At 30.1% G+C, this 24,213-nt stretch overlaps 1 protein-coding gene across 11 annotated transcripts in view; it reads left to right on the top strand.

Moving 5' to 3' along the window:
* Positions 1-24,213, top strand: part of LOC143239336 (phagosome assembly factor 1) — a 103,977-nt gene that overhangs the window by 74,105 nt on the left and 5,659 nt on the right. For 10 of the 11 annotated variants that reach the window (XM_076480322.1, XM_076480317.1, XM_076480318.1 and 7 more), the window contains 7 exons: positions 14,413-14,496; positions 16,391-16,434; positions 17,466-17,545; positions 18,555-18,634; positions 20,623-20,726; positions 23,048-23,160; positions 23,577-23,653. In XM_076480322.1, the coding sequence (XP_076336437.1) occupies positions 14,413-14,496; positions 16,391-16,434; positions 17,466-17,545; positions 18,555-18,634; positions 20,623-20,726; positions 23,048-23,160; positions 23,577-23,653 (582 nt within the window). Of the gene's footprint in view, positions 1-4,624; positions 4,708-14,412; positions 14,497-16,390; positions 16,435-17,465; positions 17,546-18,554; positions 18,635-20,622; positions 20,727-23,047; positions 23,161-23,576; positions 23,654-24,213 lie in introns of those variants that run through there. The other variant, XM_076480325.1, reaches the window with a different exon arrangement.

Genomic DNA, 24,213 nt, shown 5'->3' with positions numbered 1-24,213 from the left:
TCTAATTATGTTAGAAGACACTGGCTATTTAAGTGGATTATTGAAATATGTAGTTGCATAACAAAATTTGCACACTGCTACCAAGTATGAGCATTAGCTACTTATTTTATTTTACAAATGTATTGGAAACAGCAACATATACAAATATGTGCTTAACTTTTAGTATGTGTTTGTTAAAATTCTACTCATTAAAGAATGATTTATTCTATTATTGTGAACTAAACATGCTTTGGCTATGTAAAACAGCTTAATATGGATTGAAAGTATACTTTGCTGTTTTGTTCTAATGAGTGAAAAGAGTTATTGCACAAAATTATACAAAAAAAGCACAGTGAGTTTCAAAAAAGAAATCCCAACTTGAGTGATTTTGAATAATTTACTACTCTTATTCTCATGAAAAAGAATCGTAAACTACATGGAAGCAATTGAGTTTGGGGTCTTTTTTTTTTTTTTTGTCTGAAGTTTATTTCATCTTTTTTCTTTTGTGTTAGTAACTAAAAGTGGGATTCATAGATTTACAAAAAACACAAGCTATGATTGTAATATAACCTGTTACATGGTATCGTGATCGTGCATTTTAAATTGGAACAATTTTATTTTTATCTCGTTATTGTGGTGTTCTCAGGTTAAACTGATTTTCAAAATGAGCATTAGGTAAGCTATGCTTTATAACTGAAGGATTGGCAGGATAAATCATGAAGGAATAAGATAATGAAATAAACAGACTGGACACTTTAATATAAAATAAAAATTATTCATTATAAAAATAAAAACATGCATGGTATGTACTTGCTTTCTTGGAAAATATCTTTCACTTGACTCCAGAATTAACTGGCTTCCTTCCATCAAAATGTCTTTACCTCAACCAACTTCCTCAAGATTTTGAGTATAACGTTTTTTTGTTTTTTTTTAGTTAACAATAAAGGTCTGATTTACACAGTAACTAGTACTACCCATGTGGTTGATCATTTTCATTTAATACGATAAATGCTGTAACTTCAAAATATTATCTGGCCTATCATTGGAGGACTGCTTTTAAAATTACTTTTCATTGGCAGAACAAGTATTATCTCTAGAGAATATCAAAAGAACAAGACAACTAAACTGAATCTAACAGAGACCCTCTGGACCATGTGTTTTGCAAAAAACTGCACAGATTTAGAATAAATGAAAAAAAAAAAGTGAATTTATTTATTTTAAAATAAGAAGGTATGAAATTTGTAGTATACTTAAATACCACATTTCCCTTCCTCCTTTGTTTCAGAATTGTCCTCAAGCTGACAATTAACTCTAAAGCCAAGTAACTTCACACTTGTGCTGTGATGGAGTGCATTACATTTACATGTAACCTGGATGACATCACCCTTAAAGAACTATGATTTGGAAAAACGGCCTTTTAATGATGTAAAACATTGTATACGGCAAAATAATAGAGTAATGAGAAGAAAATCTTAAGCAGTATGTATAATATAAAAAGAAAAACTTCAGAAAATGCAATTACATATGATTAGAAAGAATTTTAACTATGGTAATTAAATTACAAATTATGTCTTTCAGTGTGCCCACAATTTCAGTTCTTTATCATTTAACAATAATGCATCACCATTTAAGGTTGCTACACAATACTTAATCATACCTTTCAAAGTGAAACTATGATTATAATAATTAAATGGTAATACATCATATAAAATTGATGAACTCTTGGATTAAAATATGAGTTGTAAGCTTACACTACAAAAATACTCTAAGATTAAGAATCAAGTTACAATCACACAAAAACAACTTTTAGCATTGAAATAATAGGTACAGATTTGCAGAATAAGAAATACAACAAACCTTTTGACAATCAATCATATATTAGCCTCAAATACAATTCACACAAAATAATAATAAAAAGAGACAATCTTTTAAGCACATATGAAAATGACCTTTTCTGGAAAAATGGATATTATATGATTACAAAAACAAACATTTTCCTTTAGAGGGAATCATGCTGTTATAATGCATGAAAATTTACTAATCTGTAAAATTTTCATGCACTATAACAGCATTTTGAAGTAGACCTACATATGCATATTCAAAGTATTTCAATCTGTGGAACTGAAGTTTATCATAACCATTATAAAATGTTAGGTATGCAAAATTTACTTTTGTCATTATATCTGAACTAGTGAATTTCAGTTACTTTATATAATGGTCTTACACATGTATTAGACTATACTATTTATTTATACATATATATTGCCATATACATATATTACCATTACATTTTATCACTTTCTCTAGTGACTTCTAACAAACTGTTTCAGGCTCCTGTACAAATTACTTTGGTAATCTTCTTAGGTGCTTTTCAAAGCCACATCATAGCAGCTGTGGTCCTGTAATGGGCTGTCATATGAAATAATCACTGGCAGGATTCAGCTAAACTAAGACTTTTAAACTAAAAGTGTCTTCAATCATGATAAATAATCATGCTGTTACCGCTTTATCTCAACGTGTACTCAGAGGAAGCAGAAGTGAAAATTAGAAAATGTAGTTTATACATTGCATTGTAAACATCAGTTGATAGCTCAGAAGGGAAGGATTGTCACTTCCTTTTAGTCAGTTATCCTACAAAAAGCTCTATAATATCAGCTAGCCACATCTACATTGATTGTAAGGACAGCAGTTACTCGGCCAACTGCAAGAGCTGTTTTTCATCTCTGTCTCCAACATTTTCTCATCTGACTCATTGTAAATAGCCAAACAAGTATTTTTAGTTCTTTTTTCCTTTCTGGATGAGCCATCATGACATGAGATGTCCTTGTTCTCTAACTCATTGATCTCAGCTTCACACTTCTGACCTAAGCCATACAGAAGATGTTTGTTGATTGATAATGGACTCAGCATTATAAGACATGTGCCACATGTTTACATGTCTTGCAAACACTGTCTTATAAACAGACCAATCTACTAGAGTATACTAGAGTATACTGTCTTACCATACCACTTCTAATGTAGGTGGCCTTCCTGTGCAGACCTTAACCACTTCATATATTCCTGGGGACATTGTGAAACATCTGTTTGTGGGGAGGAGCAATAAATCTTATTAACATTATTTCTTGCTCAAACTTAAGTATGTTCAGTATATGCTTTGTAGACCTTTCTTTGGTATCATAATGCACAATAAGTTGGTGTGGTTGGATTAGGATTAACAAACTTTGCAAGCATATGCATGATAATTTGTACTACCCATTCTTTTAAACCATCACACTTGAGTGACAAAGTAAACTGCATGTCTTCACCATTCCTAACACTTTAAATAACTGAGAAATATTAGCTGTTGAAATTATTTTTTATAACTATGTGGATATCTTTCAGTGCTCTAAACTATGCTGTCTACATTCCATCAACACATCTGTGACAGATTGTGCTGATGTGTAAGTTTGGATAAGTATCATCCATGGTAGATTTGGATCCTTTATGCTCTCTTCTTGAAGCTTCATAGCTTCCATTAACTAATGAAATCTCCAATACATGGCTTGATGTTACTATAGTGTAAATGGTTCCAAATCTTATACAGTGTCCAAAATCAGAACAAAACACCAGTTTTAGTGAGAGTAGTCCCACATCAAGTCCTCCTTGGTTTGAGACATGAGTCAGTCAATGAAAAGACATTTTGAAGGGTAATAACTGTTGTTTGATTTACTGATCCAGTAGGAAAGTAACTCTCCTGTATATATGAAAGCACATAGTGTTTATTTCAGACTGCATCATAAAAAAAGATTGTTTCATTTAACATTGTGCCCAGTCTGTTTATTTCTTAGCTTAAAACACCATTTTTTAGTAAAATTCATTGTTACTTCGCAATTTATTCTTTATAAAATGATCTGTCTTGTGTGGAAAACTGGTGACCAGAGAACACTACTTTGGTAACATTTACTTGTATACTATTACTAACATTGTTTGTATTTTTCTTTAGAAAAATACTTAGAAACATCTGTTTGTGGGGAGGAGCAATAAATCATATTAACATTATTTCTTGCTCAAACTTGCTCAATTGACAAACTCAATTTTACTAATTGATGAGCTCATTGAACCTATGTTTTTTTTGCTTTTGGACTTGTGTGAAATAACTTTTTGTGTTATTATGGAAAATATATCTTTGTATTTTTAATCATCTTCTTCATTATGTTTATTTATCAAGCCTGATTTTAGCAGATAGGCAGTTTCAAACAGGTAGCAAAATCACAAAAAAAAAAACTTTCATTTTATTTTTGGTAGAATTGACTATCTTGTGCTAGTTCTACATCCTTTGCCATCTATTAGTGATTCTGAAAATATGAACATAAACACAAGTGCTAAGTTAACCAACTTTAACATAAACAAGCTTCTATTAAAATGGAGAAAGTAGACCCTCACAAAGTACCTTGCAGTAAGAAAAGAACAAAAATTGACAAGAAAAATCTAGTTCTTGTAAATCTAAATATTTTGGGTTAGATGCAGATAGGTCTGATAAAGTGATATATAACATAACTGATAAACATGTACACGTGTGGTGTGTGTGTATATGTTTATTGATGATACTGATGTAGGCTGTAGGGTTCTGCTGGGGATGACATTTCATATTCTTACCTAGGGGTGGCAAAATTACCTGAAGTGGACCCTGATGTCTGTTGTCTTAAGACTAAGTTCATAAACATCAAACATTGATTGCTTTTAGGAAGGGTATGTAACAATTCTTTCTTATGTAAAATATTTATACATTCCGATCATAAGGAGGTGTTCAGATTAGGGATTTAGAATTTCAAAAATGTTCTTAATGGCATTAGAAATAAGAGAATGTGCAACAAGTTGAGACATCATGACAATCTGAAAAAAAAATACCTGCAACAATTTGTATCCCAGTTGTTTTAAGTAAAATTCTTTGCTTTGTAACAAACGAGAATTGACAAACACACGGGTCAGTGGCAAAACGTCATTCATGTCTTTCGGGCAGTATACAACAAAATCAAAAATGATCTCCATCTGGAAAAGTGATACAAGTAGTGTACAAAAGTTCCTTCCACAATATAGTTGTTTAGTCATTGCATACCTAAAGCAGCTGGAGAATGAACTATTTATTCGTGCTATTCCACGTGAAGACATACTTATCAAGTTACGGGACACAGTCAGTACCTGTGACAACAGACTGTTGAAATGGATGTTGGAAAATATCTTTATGGACTAAATGTATTATGGAAAGCATATAAGAGGGAGTGGAAGTGCTTTGGGCATGAAAACTTTATACTGGTCACTGCAGTGGAAATTATGCATTAGGATTATTGTGAAGATCAGTGGTCATGGGGTAAACCAGGACCAAATGTAATGCCATGGATTGTAGTAATGGGGTGTTTTAATAAAATGCACTCAATTTCTTTAAGAGTCCTTAGACTTGCATGCCATGTTCAGATGCATGTATTATTATAATGAACTTGTATAACTTTCTAAGTTAGATGTTTATAAGAATCCAACTTCATTTGATGGATTTAGTGTTACTTTCAGACATTTGATTTTGGTTCTCTTAATACATTTTTTGAAAATGTAAAAATTTTTAAATAATCATGATGTCTACATTTCTGTGGATTATAACATTCCCTTTGTGCAGGTAGTAACAATACAGGAAGTGCTTACGTTTAAACTGTTACATTCACATGATCTTAAAATAATAAAATTTTAAAAGCAAAAATAAATTATTATTCACCTATGGTATATGTCATCTGTATGCATAAGACTAAAAACTTTTTAATGGTAACTGTCTTTTTAAATTAGAACCAGTTACATCTGCCACTTTTCATAGGTTTTAATGATTTTTTTCAATAGTAATTTTCAATGAGCACATAATCTGACAGTGTACATGTTTATATATTTACAGACTCTAAAATATGGGAAGATTCAGAATTTTAATTAATTATATAATTGGAACATTTTTCTTGTGCAGCACTTGAAACAACTGTAAAAGTGATATTGGTATATGAAAAAGCCCACACTGAGTTGTACTGGTGTAGGGGAATTCCACCCCTCATAAGTTAATCTGGAAAAGATTAAGACTACGGATGAAGTAGTACCAGAGTACATTATATGTTTGGTGTTTTTAATTATCTTTTACTTGCCAAACTAAATGTAATTTATATTTCATTTTTGCAATTGTACTTTATGCTAGTTTTATCTACAAAATATGTGCACGTGTGCTTGAAAAATGAAAAACGGTATTTAAAAGCCAAGACTAGTATATAAATAAAATAATTGTTAGCCCATTTGGGTCTTACGACATTCAAAGTATAAATAAATAGCAATAGAGAAATAGATGTGAGGAAAATGATTTTTGAATTCATAATCACTGAAATTTAAATATATGAAGAAGAAAACTGATTTAATATGATCTTATATATGCATTTTTAGCATTTGTACAATACTAATTTAGCAAGACATGCAACTGTATGCCATGAACTCTAGCCCATTTTCATGTACTAGGTCAAGGATAGGACAAACAGAAGAGTGTTATTAATATTCTTGGTTAGCAACTACTATTTTATTTTTCTTGTCATGAATAGTGGAGATATCAGGTTGTCTGTGGTACACTGGCCTGAAATGTATTAGGTGTTTTCTTTAATGTGAAGTCAAACAGGTTGTTTATATGGGACATAGTCTCTTTATGTTTGTACACTTAAAATTGTTATCATTTGTTTTTATAACTTTCTCTACGACTGTGTTGATGCTAATGTTAAGATGAGTATCAATAGAATCAATAGGTAGAAACCAGTTTTTGTGTAAAAAAAAAAGAAAGAAAAACTCAAACTATTTCATATTTTACTAGCTTATTGTTAAAATGTTAGATTAGTTTGTTGTGTATGTGGTTTTTGTTCCATAGATTATTGTTTAAAATAATCAAAACTTGTAATCGAAAAATTTGCCTAATTTTTACAACCTTGTCTGAAAGAAAGAAATTTCAGTTTCTGTGAAGAGAAAAAGAAAATTTATGCAAGTTTTATACAGATTTGCATTTTACTTTAGACACTATGCAACATTGCAGTTGTGTAATTAATATACAATTTTATGAAAGTAAATAAAAATGATAGCAAACATGCAGTGTAAACTACCCTTACAGAAGTAACCATTACTTACATAAAAGTAATAATGCAATACTTGTAGATATGTGATATAAATTACTGTTGTAGCTATAATCATGTGATATTGTAGATATGTAGTGTAAATTATTTTCTCCTTACTTCCTTCATTTGGGATTGGGGTATCTCATGACCCTTCTCCATTTAAATCTATTGTTCACTACACTGGGGTCTACTTGACTATTAATCTTTTTAATATCTTTCCATGACTTCTTTGATATCCCTGTCTGTTGTCTACTTTTTTACAATAAATTATTATTTTAGTTAGTCATAAAGTACTGTAGATATGTGGTACAAATTATTCTATAGCAGTAATTAAAGTTGGGCAATTAGTAGAAGTTTGTAATTGACTAAACTGGTTCATTAATCAGTTATTCTCACATGAGACTTTAATAGTTTGAATAATCAGAAAGGTTAGTAATTGGAAACATTGATTCTGATACCTCCTTTTGCAAGATTAGCTATTTCCACAATTACAGAAGTTGATCTGTTACATTACAGGCAGCATGGCCTCCTTTTATTATATACACATTCGACAATATCCTTAACCGCTGGAATTGATCCATCATCTTGTATGATGTCATGGCCTCCTTGTACCATTTATAATATCGTAGAATTAATCCATCACCTTTCTGGTTGATGTGGCCTCCTGTTACACATTCCACACCAACTGCAGTTGATCCATTGCAAATGCAGTTCACTCCTTTGAACTGGGGGCTCTCATCCTACCTTTGCATGAATAATGGTTCTTAGCATTGAGGTGTTAGATTTGAGTGAATTAGTCAACATAAGTCCTCACACAAGTTGAATCCATCTTCTCAGTGCCAGATGGTCTGTCCCAAATTGCTGTAGGGTGTTGATTGTTTTTAAAATAACGATTAGTTAGACTGGGTCTCAATCTCTGATTACTGGGTTGGAGGTGAGAATGGTATGATCCTCATCCTACTCTTACATGGATAGTGGTGTCATGTAGAGGAGTTTCAGAATGTAGTTGACTTGCCAAGCATAATCCAGTGCACCTTAGCCACTATATACTTTGAGATTTACACCCTTGTGTTTTACTAATTATACACATGGGCAAAGAATATGCCTAGCTCAGAAGTGGTGAGGTTTCCCTCTTCTGATCTCTGGATCTCTCTCTCTCATGGTCAGGGGCATTCTTTGGATGCTTTCAGAGATTCTTCTCTTATTCTCTTGCACTGTAGATGAGTATATTGTCTTTTATAGCTAAAAGTGGGTAAGTTCTATTGTATTTATGTGGCAAAAATTACTCTTATAGCTATAATTATGCAATACTGCAAATGTGTAGTATTCAGATCTTATGTAAGAGTATTCTGTCTACTTGGCTTTAGTTAGATTTCAATTTTGGTTAATAGTTGTATTATTTAAAGAAATTGGAGTGTGAATTTAAGGAGATGCAGGGCAAGCAGTAGAATTTATCCATAAATATCTTGCACAATGATTTTGAAATATCTGTCAGTGTCTGATTATTTCTTTTACCTATGAATAGTTGATATTACAGAAGTGCTACAGGTTTTATATTTCTTGTTTCTTCACTGTTAATTAATGATTTTGCTTTCTGTATTAATGTTGATAACTATTCCTTGTCTGTGTATTATAAATATTGTATAAATGAAAAAAAAATTAACATGTTTACAAAATACAAATATATATTCATAATTTTGTTTGTGGTATCAATCCTGGAACTTGTGTGTAATGCATGGCTTCCTGATTGTTTTTTTGTTATGAGAAATGTAAAGTATTGTATACTATCTGGTATTGGAGTTGATGGTTTATCTTTAGATGTTTCATATATCTACCTTGTACACCTTAGTAAATGAACAGGCTTTATTGTTTGTGACAAAGTGTAACTTGGTAATTGACCGGCTATATCTAAACTTTTAAGTTGTTTGATTTGTTGAGTTTTCAGTATTCTCTCATGTTCATATATTTTCTTACTGTAAAATGTAAATATGTCATTTTAATGTCAGTATTATAAACTTCTGTCCTAAAAGTTTAAAATGTATTTATACTTTTGTAATTCTATGCATATATTTCAGAAATGGTTTAATGTTTTGTCTTATTGGAATGAATTCATTAAAAGGTTTTGCTTCCTTATAATTTTCCAGTTTTACAAAATATAGATTTGAAAACTTTAATATATGTATTAGTGCTGATCTTTTTTGTTTCTGTGAAGTTAAAAAATAATCTTATCCTCCTTGTCTAAATCAAATACATACATATACTTTTTACCATCCATGGTTACCTTGTTAAACTGTGACTGATGTTTTTACTTGTTGCACTGACTTTTTGTCTTAGGTCTGTCTTTAGATTCTCTGATTTAAGAATTTATCATGAAGTTTAACACTGCATAAAATACTGGTGCCTCAGTGATGGCTCACTTTAACTCACCTTTTGTATCTTTTTATGAATTCTTTCCTGCATATTGTTGTAGTGGCAATGGAAATTAGATTATTTGCTTGTCCACTCCATTAATTATTGGCTTAAAACTGTCCAACTTGTGAAATGCCTCTTTCTTTGTGTGCTTAATTCTAGTGCATTGTAAATAAAACGTAATTAAAAGTTCTATGTATTTATCAATACATGTACAATATATGACTAGATGTCACTTGCTTTTTAATTTCTAAACTTTTTATGGGGAATTTCATCATTTAAAAACTTACACATTGAAGAGTGATGACCAGATGATAGATATGTCCATGCACCCCAATAAGAACACACTATTTAACTTTTTTTTTTTTGAGAGAGAGATTAATAGTTCTTAACCTATTATGTATCTCTTTGTACAAAAATGTTGTTTTCCATGAAAAGCAAATGTACCTTTATCTTTAGGTACTTACAATTAAATTTTTCAATAACATTTCCTTATTATTCACAGTAATAATGCTTATGAATAATAGTACGACAACAACAACAACAAACATTTGGTATGAATGAATTTATTGCTAATAATACTTATTTAGATTAACCTGTGGTTTATGAGTGTCTTGTCTTCACATAATTGCTATTTGTTTTCAGAAACTGTTCATAATAATTCAGTATAGTATCAGGTGTATGAAAGTTAGCTGATTTTGCAAAAAAAACAACAACAAAAGTTAATACACTATGTAGGAAGGAAAAACTAATGAGTATTGTTCAGATTGAATGAATGCTGCAAGCCTTACATTTCACAACGGATTTACTACTTGTGCAAAAACTGTTCTTCTAATTCAAGTTACCAAGAAATGTTTGTTAAGTGATGCACATTATAGCTGAATTTTATTTATACATATGTTTTCAAACCTCTGCACAAAACAGGTAAGCATATGCATGTGTATCCAGTAATTACAAAGATAATATTGCTACACCCTGTTTAAGTTCAAATTGTTTTAGTTTAAATTGTAGCTGTAGAGATAGAACTCACAGCATTGAATTGAGCTTAAATATATTTTATTGATTAATGAAAGGTATGCTGGAACTTTTGATGAAAGCTTAATAAATATAAGTTGTCAAAAGATTTTAAAATGTGTGTTTATATAAACACACGATATAAATTTAAAATTATTAAATTCTCCATTTAGATATTGAAGTTACTTTTTAATGAATGTATGAATTTGGAGCATTTAAAAGTGGTTTATATTTATTTGTTGTATAACAGATTTAAATGAAGTATTGAAAGTAATTTATATTTATTTTAGATGTCTAAGTAAATTAATAACTTTTCATTTCAAGGACAGTAAGATGGCTAATCAAAACAAGGAAATTTGAGATGAGAGCTATCTGTAATAGAAAGTTGATAAAAGATAAAATTAATTTATTTTGTGGGTAGTAAATATTAAATTATTTGATTATATATGCAAAAACGGCTCGTTTGGGTTGAGAAAATATTTTACAAGAGCCATTTTTGCATATATATTTTTCTACAAGTGGGTTTTCTTGACATTACAAATTATTTGATTGTTGAAAGTTTTAGTTTAAGTCCGTGTTAAAATTAATATGAGCTCTCTTATTATTAATTGTGTGGCAATCACTGATGATTGCAACAGAGTTGCTAAACCTCGTGCATGAATATCTATGAAATTATAATTTGTTATTTTATTTAAAACAAGCAGTATATATTTAGTGAGAATATTAATGTTCTTGAGAGAATTATAATCTTGATAGTAAAAACTTGTAAATCTATGTGAATTAATAGTTATTAAGGTCTAAATTGTATTAGAACACTAAAGTGTTCAGTTACTTATTATAATCATGCTACTAGAAGATGAAATAATTAAGGTTTATTACACTAAAAACAGTAGCCACTGAACTGGTACTTTTAATTAAATGTAATATTAAAGGACCATATTAAATTTAGTTATTTTCCATTTAAATATTTTTTTCTTATACTTTGTTACAGACTTTAAAATTATCAATATAAAATTTATGTTTTAAGACTTAAAGTTTAACATAGAAACAATAAGTATATAATTAACTAACTAATTTTTAATAAAGTCATGTGGTATTAGATACATTAAATAGGTTATCTCAGATTTAAACTGTAGTGGTAGCTGTTAAATAATTTCTGTAGTTTACAATTTTTGACAATTGGATGAATAAAATTCTGCTGGTTCAAAGATTAGAAATCACCAGACTCTTGCAAGTTGTTAGTTATTGCTTATCCTCAGCTCTACTATCTAAGTGTAAGCAGGCTGAAGAATGTTAGATGTATTCCCATGTTTTATTGGAGTGTACTTTTCTTTTGGTGACGGCCACATGTTCCTTTGCACAGCAAGAATATACAATTTTAAAATGACTGGTTATGCTTGGGAATCACATCCTTGTAAGAACAAAATCTTTACATTATAAAGTTAGTATGAATTTCTATAAAATTTCTTCTTATAAGGAAACTTCTTACTAAGCTGTGAAGGGTATTGGTCTGCACATGGGAATATTTTTAGAAAATGTTTCATGAGAATATCAAACTCTTTAAATTTTAGGAGAAGCCACCTTATTTACAACAGTTAGTTTCAATATGGTAAAATTCAGACCATTTTTTTATTCTCTCTTTGTTTTCAGCCCAGTACTTCTTACCCAGCACTCTAACAGACAGGAAGGGGGTTCAGTCCTTTTCTGTTATTCATCTGCACACTCTGTTTATGTCTTATCAGATTTTGATCTTGATTATGTTCATTGAGGATTGTAAACATTTTTTGCCCTTATACCTTAAGACATACTAAACACTTTATTTTTGGCTCTCTTTGAGGGTGAGGTACCTTCTGGGAGTTGCTACTAATAAGATTTTTCTTATCTATACCCTTAGCATCCTGGTTAAATTATCTGTTGGATGTCACTGTACAAACTGTTATGTGGACCTCCCCCACTACCTTTATTTCACACTGTTGGCCTCATCTGAGGGTTTTTATCTACTTCCTATAGCTATCTTAATAATTAGAATTCCCATCTGTGGTGAGTATTGCCCAGACAAGTGTTCTTTAGTGAAACCATTTTCACTAGCAATCACATTTTCACTATAACTATTACCAGGTGCAACAGGCTCTGTAGAAATGAGGTATTATTACTGGACCACCACTTATAGACTATCATGAGTGAAGCTAAAGAGGATCTTGCCCATCCCTGATGGTCCTTAGATTGAATAAATTATGTCCATTTTGCTTTAAAACTTTATGGAACTTTGTCCACCTATTGCATTGTTTCTAAGTGTTGTTCCTTGGGGCTCCATAAGATGTATTACCTCCCAAATCTTTCTAGTGGAGCCAGGGAATCCTTACCACACTTGGTTTTTAGTCATGGGGTGGTGGTCAGAGGATTTTCCTCCAGAATGGTGGAATGAATTCTTCTAGTGTTAGAGAAGAGGGTGAAATTGGTGACCCTCTTACCTGGGTCCCTGGATGTTTTTTTCCAAGATGTTGTTTGGAACAATGCAAGCCTATTCATAATACCAGTTAAGATTTGATGCTAAGCTAGCTGGTTGGGGTGTGTGTGGCCCAACTTTTTGATTAGTATCAGTTCAGTACATTGTTCAAGGAAGGTGCTCCACTATCTCCTTATAATTTCAAACATGGAGTGGTCTCATTCTGGGTGCTCAGTTGAGCATAATTGTTCTATGCCCTTCCAGTAATTCCAGGAGCAAGTGGAAGGCTCCATTCCCATTTGTTTCGGGAGTGAGGATATATGTCCATAATACCAAACCTAACAAGTTCTGTTCCTTCGGTTGAGTTAGACACACACAATCCAGTCATTCCAAACATGGAGTGTTGCATTTTGGGCTTCTTCAGGTTGATAAAAAAGCTTGTCACTTCAGAATTGTTTACTTTCTTGTCATGAATTTGGTAGTTTGGAACACATCACTTGAGAGCTGCATGTTTGGGATCCAATCAAAAGTATATCTACATAAAATGTTGCACTCTAATTTCCTTAGCCACCAATATGGCATATAGGGATGAAAACCCCTTACTTCCAACACTAAATAGTGGAACCTTAGCTATCAGGTTGGGGATAAACTATAGTGATGATCACTTACATACATTTACATCCTTCATACAGGAACTAAGTTGAGGTTGAAGAGCATATGTGTTCTAGATGTATTATGGTTCCCCCACTCTTCTCTTGTTACATCAGTGATCTGTGCAGATACTTTCTATATGGATAGTGCCCTCACTGTCTCTTCTACTTTCTCATCAGGGGATTCTTAGTGTGGCAGTGGAGGTAAATATGTTTTGGAAGTTAACATTTTCCTAAATTGAAAATGTATTTTCAATAATAATTTACCTCTGCTGATACTCTCCTGCCCTTCCTCCTCACTAAGAGCTTGTGTTAGAGATTAGGATGGTATCACTCGTGAAAAAAGTGATAAAATTATATGAATGAACCAGAGTACCCAGATAGAGGGTGCACTGACATATGTAGAGAGTATCACAAGACACTTATCACCAAGGGCAGTTGAGTGAGATTTAAAAAAACTGGAGCAAGCAAGAAAAAATCAAATATATGTTTAGATGGACAAAGAAGAAACCCTGATAGTCAAGTGATAATAGTAAGTATCAGCAGAGGTAAGTATTATTGGAAATGTGTTTTCAGTTTAGGAAAATGTTATTGTTTACTGTAAATGCTTAATTCAATAAAACATTTTTCATAATGCACTAATGTATCACAAAAAAAAAAGGTGGTTTCATTTCATGTTCTTTCTCAATTCCAAATGTAGTATTTGACTTTTATTTCCTACAATCTGCTGTGCCTTGGTTGTGAATGTTCTTATACTCCACAGAATCCTCTAACAATGGACCTCATTATCAACTTAACTCAAGATGGAATTAAACTGATTTTTGATTCTGTTTCACAACGATTAAAGGTATTTTGTTGCTCTTTTTCTTTTGCCTTAAGTCACTTAAGATGATGTATAATGTAAAGTATAATTCATTTTTAACAAGAGTTGGATATATATTCTAAATATAAACATGCTTAAAAGTGCAGAATATTAAGTCTTATAACAAATTCTTACCTTTTAAGCCTCTGCATTTTCTGACTTTTGAAAATATTCCAATAGTAACATAAATAATATTACATCTCATCATTTTAATTCAAAGAACATTTTCTGTACTTATATATATGACAATTATGAAATTTTGTCTCCAACATGACCATATGACAACCTAATTGTTGCTTAATAAATAATTTTAAAAAAAAACATCATCGTCTTTATTTGTAGTATGATTCTTTTCAATTTGAACTTTCCAAATCAGTTACTGTTTTCATTGTTACTTTCTTGATAAAAAATACTTTGTTGTTAAAATTCTTTACATATACTCTGATATGTACTGTAATTCAATAACTTTTACAAAATAAAATAAAGGTACTTATAGTTTGGTTTATGCTGTACTAATATTTCACATTGTTAGCAGCTATTCATTATGGGCTTGGGTATTTGATGAATTACGAGAGTTTGGTTAATTTATTGTTTTATTGGTATATGTTTTACTATCTGTTTCTATGTGTCCATATATTTGTTGAATTGCTACAGTTGTATTTTAAACTGGCTCACTAACATATAAAGCTATAATATGGCACCTAAGAAAAGGAATGTAAAAATTGTTACTGAACTACTGGAACATTAAATTTTATGTTTCAAGTCAAAAATATTTATTTTTTAACCCCTTAAAAAACAAAAAACATTTTGCCATAAATAATGAGGATAAATTATTTTATGTACATTGAATTACATTTCTCAGTAATAAGTTTAGACTTGAATTATTTCTCAAATGAACATTTGTCAAAAGACTAATTACTGTTTGTTTGTTTTTTCAATTTATATACTTAATGTACTGGAGGCTCATTGAAGTTGTTTCATGTTGTATTTATTATGCAGTTCATGGTTGAGAAGAATGTTAAAATATTAAGTAAACTAAACAGTGTTTTGTGGAGTTATTTACTTTATTTTCTGGCATCAAAGACACACCCCATTTGTGATTAGCTTAATTTAAAAAAAAAAGTTAAGGTTGCAGCACTTCCACCGATCTTACCAAGATGTTTTGTGGATTGTTTAGAGACTTACGGTACATAAATAATCTTCTCCACTTTTAATTTTTTTGTGAGCTATATGCTTATCATATCTATCTTTGAAAGTGTGTACCTTATATTACCACTGGAATATCTGTATTTTTACCAATAATGACATTATTCTGAGCCTGAGGATTTAAAAAGAGTGCCAGTATTACAGCATCATATTGTTTCATATTTCTTATTTAATACTAAGTAACTTGTACATTTTATTCTGGGTTATATAGAGGAGCTTGGATTGAAACACTTCCTCTAGGCTTAGGTTTAGGATTATGAACAATATACCCTTTGGTCTGAAAGATACAGGGTAAAGTTTTGAGAATTATTTTGAGGAAAATATAGTGTCTTCAATGCCAGGAAATAGGGTATATTACACACATACAAGTAAAGGTTTTTATCTTTATATAACTTAAGCATGATAAACTAAGAGAAAATGGTGTTATAAGTTACATAAGCTGTTTCCATATTCTTAGTGTTGAATTGCAGTACAATAAAGGACAAATTGCTGAAATTTATTTATCATAAAACATAGAAAAGAATATCATAAAGGTGCTTAGTTCTTTAAATGTGAAATAAATATCAGAATGATATATGTATTAAAATTTATCTTATCAAGACGTAAGAATCTTGTGAGAACTTTCACCAGATGTTTAATGTTTTACAGCGATATGAAATTTGTCTTCTTTCAGATTATAGAGGTTTACAATATGACAAAAGTGAAGTTAAAATATTGGTATGTTGTTTTTGATTTTTGTGGTTATTTTTCTGTTTTGTTTTTATTAAGTTTTAGAATTAGAACACCTATAATGTATTGAAACTCAATAGGATAGATATCTAAAAATTTGATATTGTTTTGCAAGTAAGTTTAGGAAGTAAATGTGTGTGTGTTCTTATTGCAAAGCCACATCGGGCTATTTGCTGAGCTCACTGAGGGGAATCAAACCCCTGATTTTAGCGTTATAAATCCATAGACTTGCTGCCGTACCAGTTGGGGGCAGAAAGTAAATGAAAAAAAATATTTTTGTTTTATTTAGAAAAAAACAAAATCTAATATTTGACTATATTTATTGTTACTCTTTAGAAAGTCAGTTGTAATCTATAACAATTATACAGTTCAGTTAGCCTTGATGTTCAGCTTAAGACATATTATGCTAATTAATGAATAAGAAAGATATAATATGTATAACAAGTTTTAAAATGAAACAATATCTATCAGTGAGAGGTATTTAGTATGCTTAAATTCCTATTTTCTGTTGAATGAAACAAAAAGGAAAGGAACAGGTACATTATATGTTGTCCTGAAATGCAGTATTTTTGCTTTAATAATAATTTTTAAGCCTGCCTGTTACCTGTAGTAACTGTTTTACATTCTTAATACATGCATGACATTGTATTTTTTAAATGTGTAACCACAATAACATTGATTTTTCTTATGATCTTCAGCTTAAGCTTTTTGACTTGAGGTTGGCATATTAGTAAATACGTCCGAACAGTGTCACATAACAAGTTGGTGTGTGAATTTTTTAGTTGTAATGTAAAATCAGAGTCATTTGTTAAAGTTATTGCTTTATATTGACATGAAAATATAATTACCAATTTAGATTTGATACCTTTGTTTGATTTTTCTTTTCTTTTTAAGCTTCTCGTGTAAGCAGAATTTATTTTAACAGTCTTATTTATATGATATTTATTTGCAGTTAAATCTCATTTTGGTTATCAGAAGTATTCATGAAAAATAGTAATATACATTTTATTTTTTTGTAGTGGTCTCCCATTTTGTTCACCAGAAGTTTCTCCTACTATAGAACAGATTGACCATTCCTTTGGAGCCACACATCCAGGAGGTAAGTATAAGTACAGATTGCTTATTTTAGCTATACAACTACTGAAAACATGTAAACTTATTGCTTTTCTGGCCTACCAATTTTAAAGTCTCTGAAAATATGTTAGCTTATTGCTTTTCTGCCAACTATAAAATTACTACATGTAAAGCTATAAAATTACTGAAAACAAAACATCTGCTAACTTATTGCTCTTGTTCTTCCCTAACTACTGAAAAATTACTGGAAGCATGTAAACTTGTATCCTTCCCTACCAACTATAAAATTACTGAAAACATGTTAACTTATTGCTCTTTCTGCTAACTATAAAATTACTGGAAACATGTAAACTTGTATCCTTCCCTACCAACTATAAAATTACTGAAAACATGTTAACTTATTGCTCTTTCTGCAAACTATAAAATTACTGGAAACATGTAAACTTGTATCCTTCCCTACCAACTATAAAATTACTGGAAACATGTTAAACTAGCATGGTCTCAGTAATTTTATAGTTGGAAGAAAGAGCAATAAGTTATTACTCTTTCTGCCAAGTTTAACTATTTCTAACCTTTTCTGTGGAGAGGGTATACTAAATAACTAAGTAATATGATCTTTCATTTGCGCAGTCCAGGTGAAAACCTTTTAAAGACCCAACCACGATTGACTAAACTATTTTCATTACCATAAAATAAAATAACTCTACCTCATACTCCAACTATGATGTAACTTTGAAGCTGAATTTCATGTTATGTCACTTGTGGTCAAATCTTTCTTAAAAGGTACAGTGTGTTTTATACAAAATAATTTTTTGGTGTAGCATATGACTTGTAAAGACTAAAGATAGGGTTATTTGGTTACGTATAACATTTTGTAATAAAATAACTGAACAATCAGTAATCTATTTGGGACATTGTTTTCAAATTTCTTAATTGATTATTGTTTATTAACTACAAATAAGGTAAAATGACATAAGAATTTGAGAATATTTGTTAAATTAGATACTAATATCTGTTTTATTTTTATTTTTCAGTGTACGATTCAGTGCAACAAGTATTTGCACTAAATTTTAGAGGGTTATCTTTCTGCTTTCCCATTGAATCTAAGTTTCAGGTGAGTTTGTCCATTGTTGATGTATTTTAAATGTGGCTTTTGTATTCTGGTTTGTAAATTTACAATAAAAAGCTGAAAAACTACATTAGTTTCAGTTAAGTAGGTGGTCCTTTATTCAATAAACTATTCCCTTCAACAGTATTGCTGTTTTCCTGCCATTGGCTTGGTGATAAGTCTTAATTCTTATAATATTAAAGATTATATTTTGATACCCATAGTGAGCATAGCAGAAATATCCAATAGTGTAACTTTATGCTAAGAATTAGGATCAAGTTATGCTTGAATTGAGATGGCTAAACCTATTTATTGTGAAATGTTTTAGGATCGTACAGTTGTATTTTAGTTAGGGAATATTATACTAGTGTTAATTAGTCCAAATCAGTATTGGAAACAATTACAGAAATACATTATCATGCGAGTCAAACAATGAGTAATTGCAATGAAATGGTTAATTTGTTATTAGTACATTACATTATAATGGAAGATACAAAAGGAAAACAAATGAGATTTGTAATGACCTTGTATTTTGTATTTGCTTTAACCAGAACAGTAACTTTGTTTCCATGCTATCTTAAATATGTCAGTATTTGATTGTGGTTCCAAATGTCCTGTGCTCCACATAATTCAAGTATTGATGATTTACCTTCACAGTTACCAGATAAGCTCGTACAACCGTAATAAATATCCATTTTTTGTTTGTCTTTTTTTGGCTTAAAATAAGTATTGTTTCATCATATTTGTTGTATGTTTGACACCACTGTTTTATACCAAGATGGACTATCTAACATGTCTCGTTCCTGAGAAAAAACACCATATTGGATAAGATTCTGTCATACCTATCAACAGACAGGATGCCACTTGTTTTGTGCATATCTTCATAGCCATTGATTGAGATGCAGCCCACATGTGTATTAGTCCACCAGCATGATTCACTGTTCTATGTACATTGGCTACTATACCATTTTTCTTTCTTCCATCAAATTATTCTTGCTTGTTGGGAAACAATTTGAATCTTCCATTTATCTGTGAGGAGCACTCGGTTCCAATTTTGTCTGTTTCAGCCTTTTGATTCTGTTATATTTCTTATACTATGATTTCTGAACTGTTACACACATCCAGTGAGGCCACACCATGTGTATTTTACCATTTTGAGAATAATGTTTACACCTGTATTACAGCTAAATATCTGTTTATTATATATCATCTAAAAAATATACCCTTAGTTACTAAACATCGCTTTTGAAAAGTTTGGGCTTTACACCTTGACCATTCTATTATCAACAGTTCTTATTTCCATGTAGTCTGATATTTAAACATTTATCACATGTCATTTCTGTCCTGGTAACTGAGTGCATTCATCACACTCCTGCTAGGAATTGTGTAACTGCCTTCTAATTTTATAGCTGGTGTAATACTATCAGATTAGTTGGTTGACAGCCAATTGCAATGTAAGCTGTCAAAATATGACTAGTGCATTTCATTTTATGTACTATTCCCATAAAACTCTTTGGTACTGGGATTAGTCTTTTATCTCAGTGGTTCCTGCACCTGAGTTGAGAGATCTGAAGTTTAACCATTCTTGTGAGAGATGCCAAAACTGGAGTACCATATGTATATGTATGTATGTATGTATGTGTGTGTGTGTATTTGAGCCAGTAGGTTTATTCTTTTGAGACAATATGTTTGATTTAATGATTATATATAGCAAGTTCTTATGGCTAAGGACAACTTTTAATTTATGTGAGTGTAGTGATATATGTAGCATTTGATTTTTGTACAAAGCTTTGATTTGGAGAAACCAGACATGGTCAACAATTGGTTTTTTTCACCTTCATTTAGTGCTTGAGAATAAATAAAACATGGTTTGAATAGTGTCACCACACAGTTTAATCAGTTATGTTGGAAAATAGGTAAGGGTCAAATAGATCTAATGACATAGAATTATGAAATTTAACATTAAGAAACAGTAAATGTGTTATTACTTTTAGCCTCGATATGCTCATGGACTTGGTAGTCTGCGTTTCCCCAATGGTGCGTCCCCCATTGTTTCTAAAATGTGTATATATAGTGGAAACAGTTTAACAGACACCAAGTAAGTGATATTTTTCTGTTGTCTTTCTTTTTAATGTTCCTTTAATTAGTTATCTTACAAAACACTCTTTGAGGTAAATATTTATGAAAATTATAAGGTTTTGAATTAAGAGTATTTAGTTCTATTTTCCACTAGTTTCAAGTTTATCTGCATAATCTATGTGTCTTTGTTTTTGGTGTGTTTAATATATGTAAAAAAAACTCAACAGGATTAGATTATTAAATGTTATTAAATGCCACTTGAACTTATGGACACACATACACACATACATTGTTTTTAGTCAAATGAGATTAATATTAATTGTCAGAATGTAATAGTTATTATTGTACTTTTGGAGAGTTCAGTGGTCCATTTTACATCTTTTGTTAAGTTCAGAGTGGTTGTAAAGAAAAACATAAATTTGAATTAATAAATCGTAAAACATATCTAGTCCTAAGAAAGAGTCAACAAGAGCAAATTGAGAATCTAATGTTTTATTTCAAGTTTGGATTTGGTACAGGGTGTTTTAGTACCATATTACACTGCATATTTAAACAGTTCTTTCAAATTAGTATTTATTTTATTTCTTTTCCTGAACAATGTAAGATTTGTGATTTGATTAAAATATGTCAGCTTGAAGGATATTCTGAGGATCAACAATGTCAAGAACAGACAGTCCTTGCTAGAACTTCTTATTCTGTTTCTATTGTTATTTAGTCCATCTAAGGAAAATTGTTTTTATCATTCTAAACTTCAGTTTATATATGCAAAAACGGCTCGTTTGGGTTGAGAAAATATTTTACACAGAAGGTCGAAACGTTGTTCAATCTTCTGTGTAAAATATTTTCTCAACCCAAACGAGCCGTTTTTATATATATTTCTCTACAAGTGGGTTTTCTCGACATCACTGATTAAACTTCAGTTTATTTTTAGAGACACTGATTTATATTTATATGCAATTCATGTAAATTTTAAAATTCTAATTAAATTTTTTTAACATTTTTTAGACAGGCATAGAACAAATTATTATTTATTTATAATTTATTCTCAGTAATTAAAGGTTTAACACAAGTTTTTATATTTCTAAAATTACACATACAAATCTACTATCAGGGTGATTACATTTGAGGCTGTAGTACTGAGTAATTAATTTTCATTTACACTTCTTAGGCTGTCAAAAAGTTATTTAAAATGTCACAGAAAAGAAAGAAATATACAAAATAAATGTTAATTTTCTGCACAAGCTGCTAAGTAACTTAAACATTTTCATATTTATTTGCTCAACTTCATATTCATTAGCCATTTTCACATATTATAAATTTTATGAAACTTTTACAATTTTTTTTATCAAAAAGGTCACACTAACATGTTTAATGAGTAAAAAAAAATGTTTCAATGAAAATAATACAAGCATGGGTTTATTTACTGAAAAATATTGCTTTAGAATAGTGTGAAAGTAAAAGGAAATATAGCATGTTTATAATAGGAAAACAAAGATAAAATATGGTAATTAGAATTGTTTTAACTCTTAAGATAATTGTAAACATCACTGTGAAACTTAGGTTTCCAAATGTTTTTGTTTTGATAGATGTAACAATTTTTTAAAAAAACACGTTCCTCTAATCAAGCAGAGGATATATGATCTTATTTTCTAAAAAAAATAAGATGATATCCAAAATTTATCTTAAGTAAAGACATTTATATTTCTATTTTAAATCTTAAGATCTGAATTTTCAACTGTCAAATAAAAATTGGTAAAGATAAAAAGATATATTCTATGAAATAGCATGTATATTTAAGGAAATGTGTAAAAGAAAAATATACATTTTTTCATAACAAAGTATTTTTGTCTGCTGATTTAAAATTGCAGAAATATATTTAGAAAAGTTCATATTTTTATTCTATACTTGTATCTTGTATAAAATACGAAGTTGAGGGTTTACAGGTTGTCTTGGTATGTCAAAGTTAATCTCAAATTGGAAAATTGCAATTTAATTTTCCTCTAAACTCTTTTTTTTTTTTTTCTTATAGTGAACTCGACCTTTCCACTTAAAACTGTAACTATACTTGTGGTATATGTTTGTAACTGAGACATAAGTGTTTTGGTTGAGAAGCAATTAGTGAGATATTTAAATAAATGTGGAGTGGAAAAATGCAAAATGAAATATCACTTCTTGTATTACGTTATTTCCTTTTGTCATTAAGGATAAAAGTGACATAAATAATTTTAATTTTAAAAGCTGAGTTATTCAATTAATTGAGAGATCAAATTCATATACCCTGTTTTTGAATGTAGAAAAATAATACTGAGTGTTCTTAACACACTTATAATGTTATTTCAGAGCTCCTTCCTTACCTATGTCATGTTTTTACAATCATGTGTACCTAGAAAAATTAGATGTCTTAAGAGAAAATGACAGCACTGTTGGGGTCAAACTACAACTGATGACTGAAGGTAACTAAAAATATGTTTGGAAATGCACCTTATAACATAGGTGAACAAGAGTAGTAAAAATGTTGTGAGAAATCATCAAGGTTTAAAGAATGACTAATAATTTAATGCACAAATAAATTTCTGAGCTATTTATTATTTTTATGAATGAAGATGAACTTGTGATTTGTTAGAATACAAGTTAAAAGACGTTTTTCTTCGTAGTTTGTTAACCTTTGGGATTCCTGTATTAATAACTAATATATATAGATATAGATAATAAACACTCAGATGTGCTGGAGAGCTTTATAATTTAAAGACAACTTTACTTACTTTATTCTGTACAATAAGTTTTCTTTTGAGACAGCTTTGTTTTACAATCAAATGTGTGTATCATATGCTAATTTTATTGGTATAACATTTTGTCACATATTTTTCAGCTTTAGGACCTAGTAAATTGCTAGAACCTCAGAAACAGACTGTAGTACGTGTGATAAAATTTGGTGACTCTGCACAGGTGAGATTATTATATCTGCCATTAACCTATCTAAATTGAATTTCAATAATTGTAGTTTAATTTTTTTGAGGTTGATCATTAACATTTTGTGTTTTATATTTTAGAAGTAATATTGATTTAGTTCAAAAGTAAACAACAGATATATTTTTTATATTTTAAACAATGTACATGTTTATTCCACTGTAGCTAAAATAAGTAAATAGTTGTTCAGCAATATACTATAAAGCCAGGAACTAAAGTGTGTGAAGGAAAGAAAAGTTTACCCACAGTGATGATTAAGGTAAATCAATGTTCTTGGAACATGTATAGTTTACTTTTACTTTTTTTTAATATAAATTAAGATATTTCACAATATCATAAAATTAACTGATTTTAGGCCCCATCTTTCAAAATTCAAAAATTAAAGATTTATAGTTTGTTATATGAACTTTCATGTAAATATACTATCAACAGATAATTATAACAAAAAATTGCAGGTACAAATGGCTTTATCTTTCCAGTACGTTAGTACTATGAATCAAGGAAAAATATCTACAATTGGAAAACATGACCATAAAGAG

The sequence above is a fragment of the Tachypleus tridentatus genome, chromosome 13 (assembly GCF_004210375.1).
Source record: "Tachypleus tridentatus isolate NWPU-2018 chromosome 13, ASM421037v1, whole genome shotgun sequence".
Classification (NCBI taxonomy): Eukaryota; Metazoa; Arthropoda; class Merostomata; order Xiphosura; family Limulidae; genus Tachypleus; species Tachypleus tridentatus.
The sequence above is the reverse complement of the archived record's forward strand: the minus strand, read 5'-3'. Positions and strand labels throughout refer to the sequence as shown.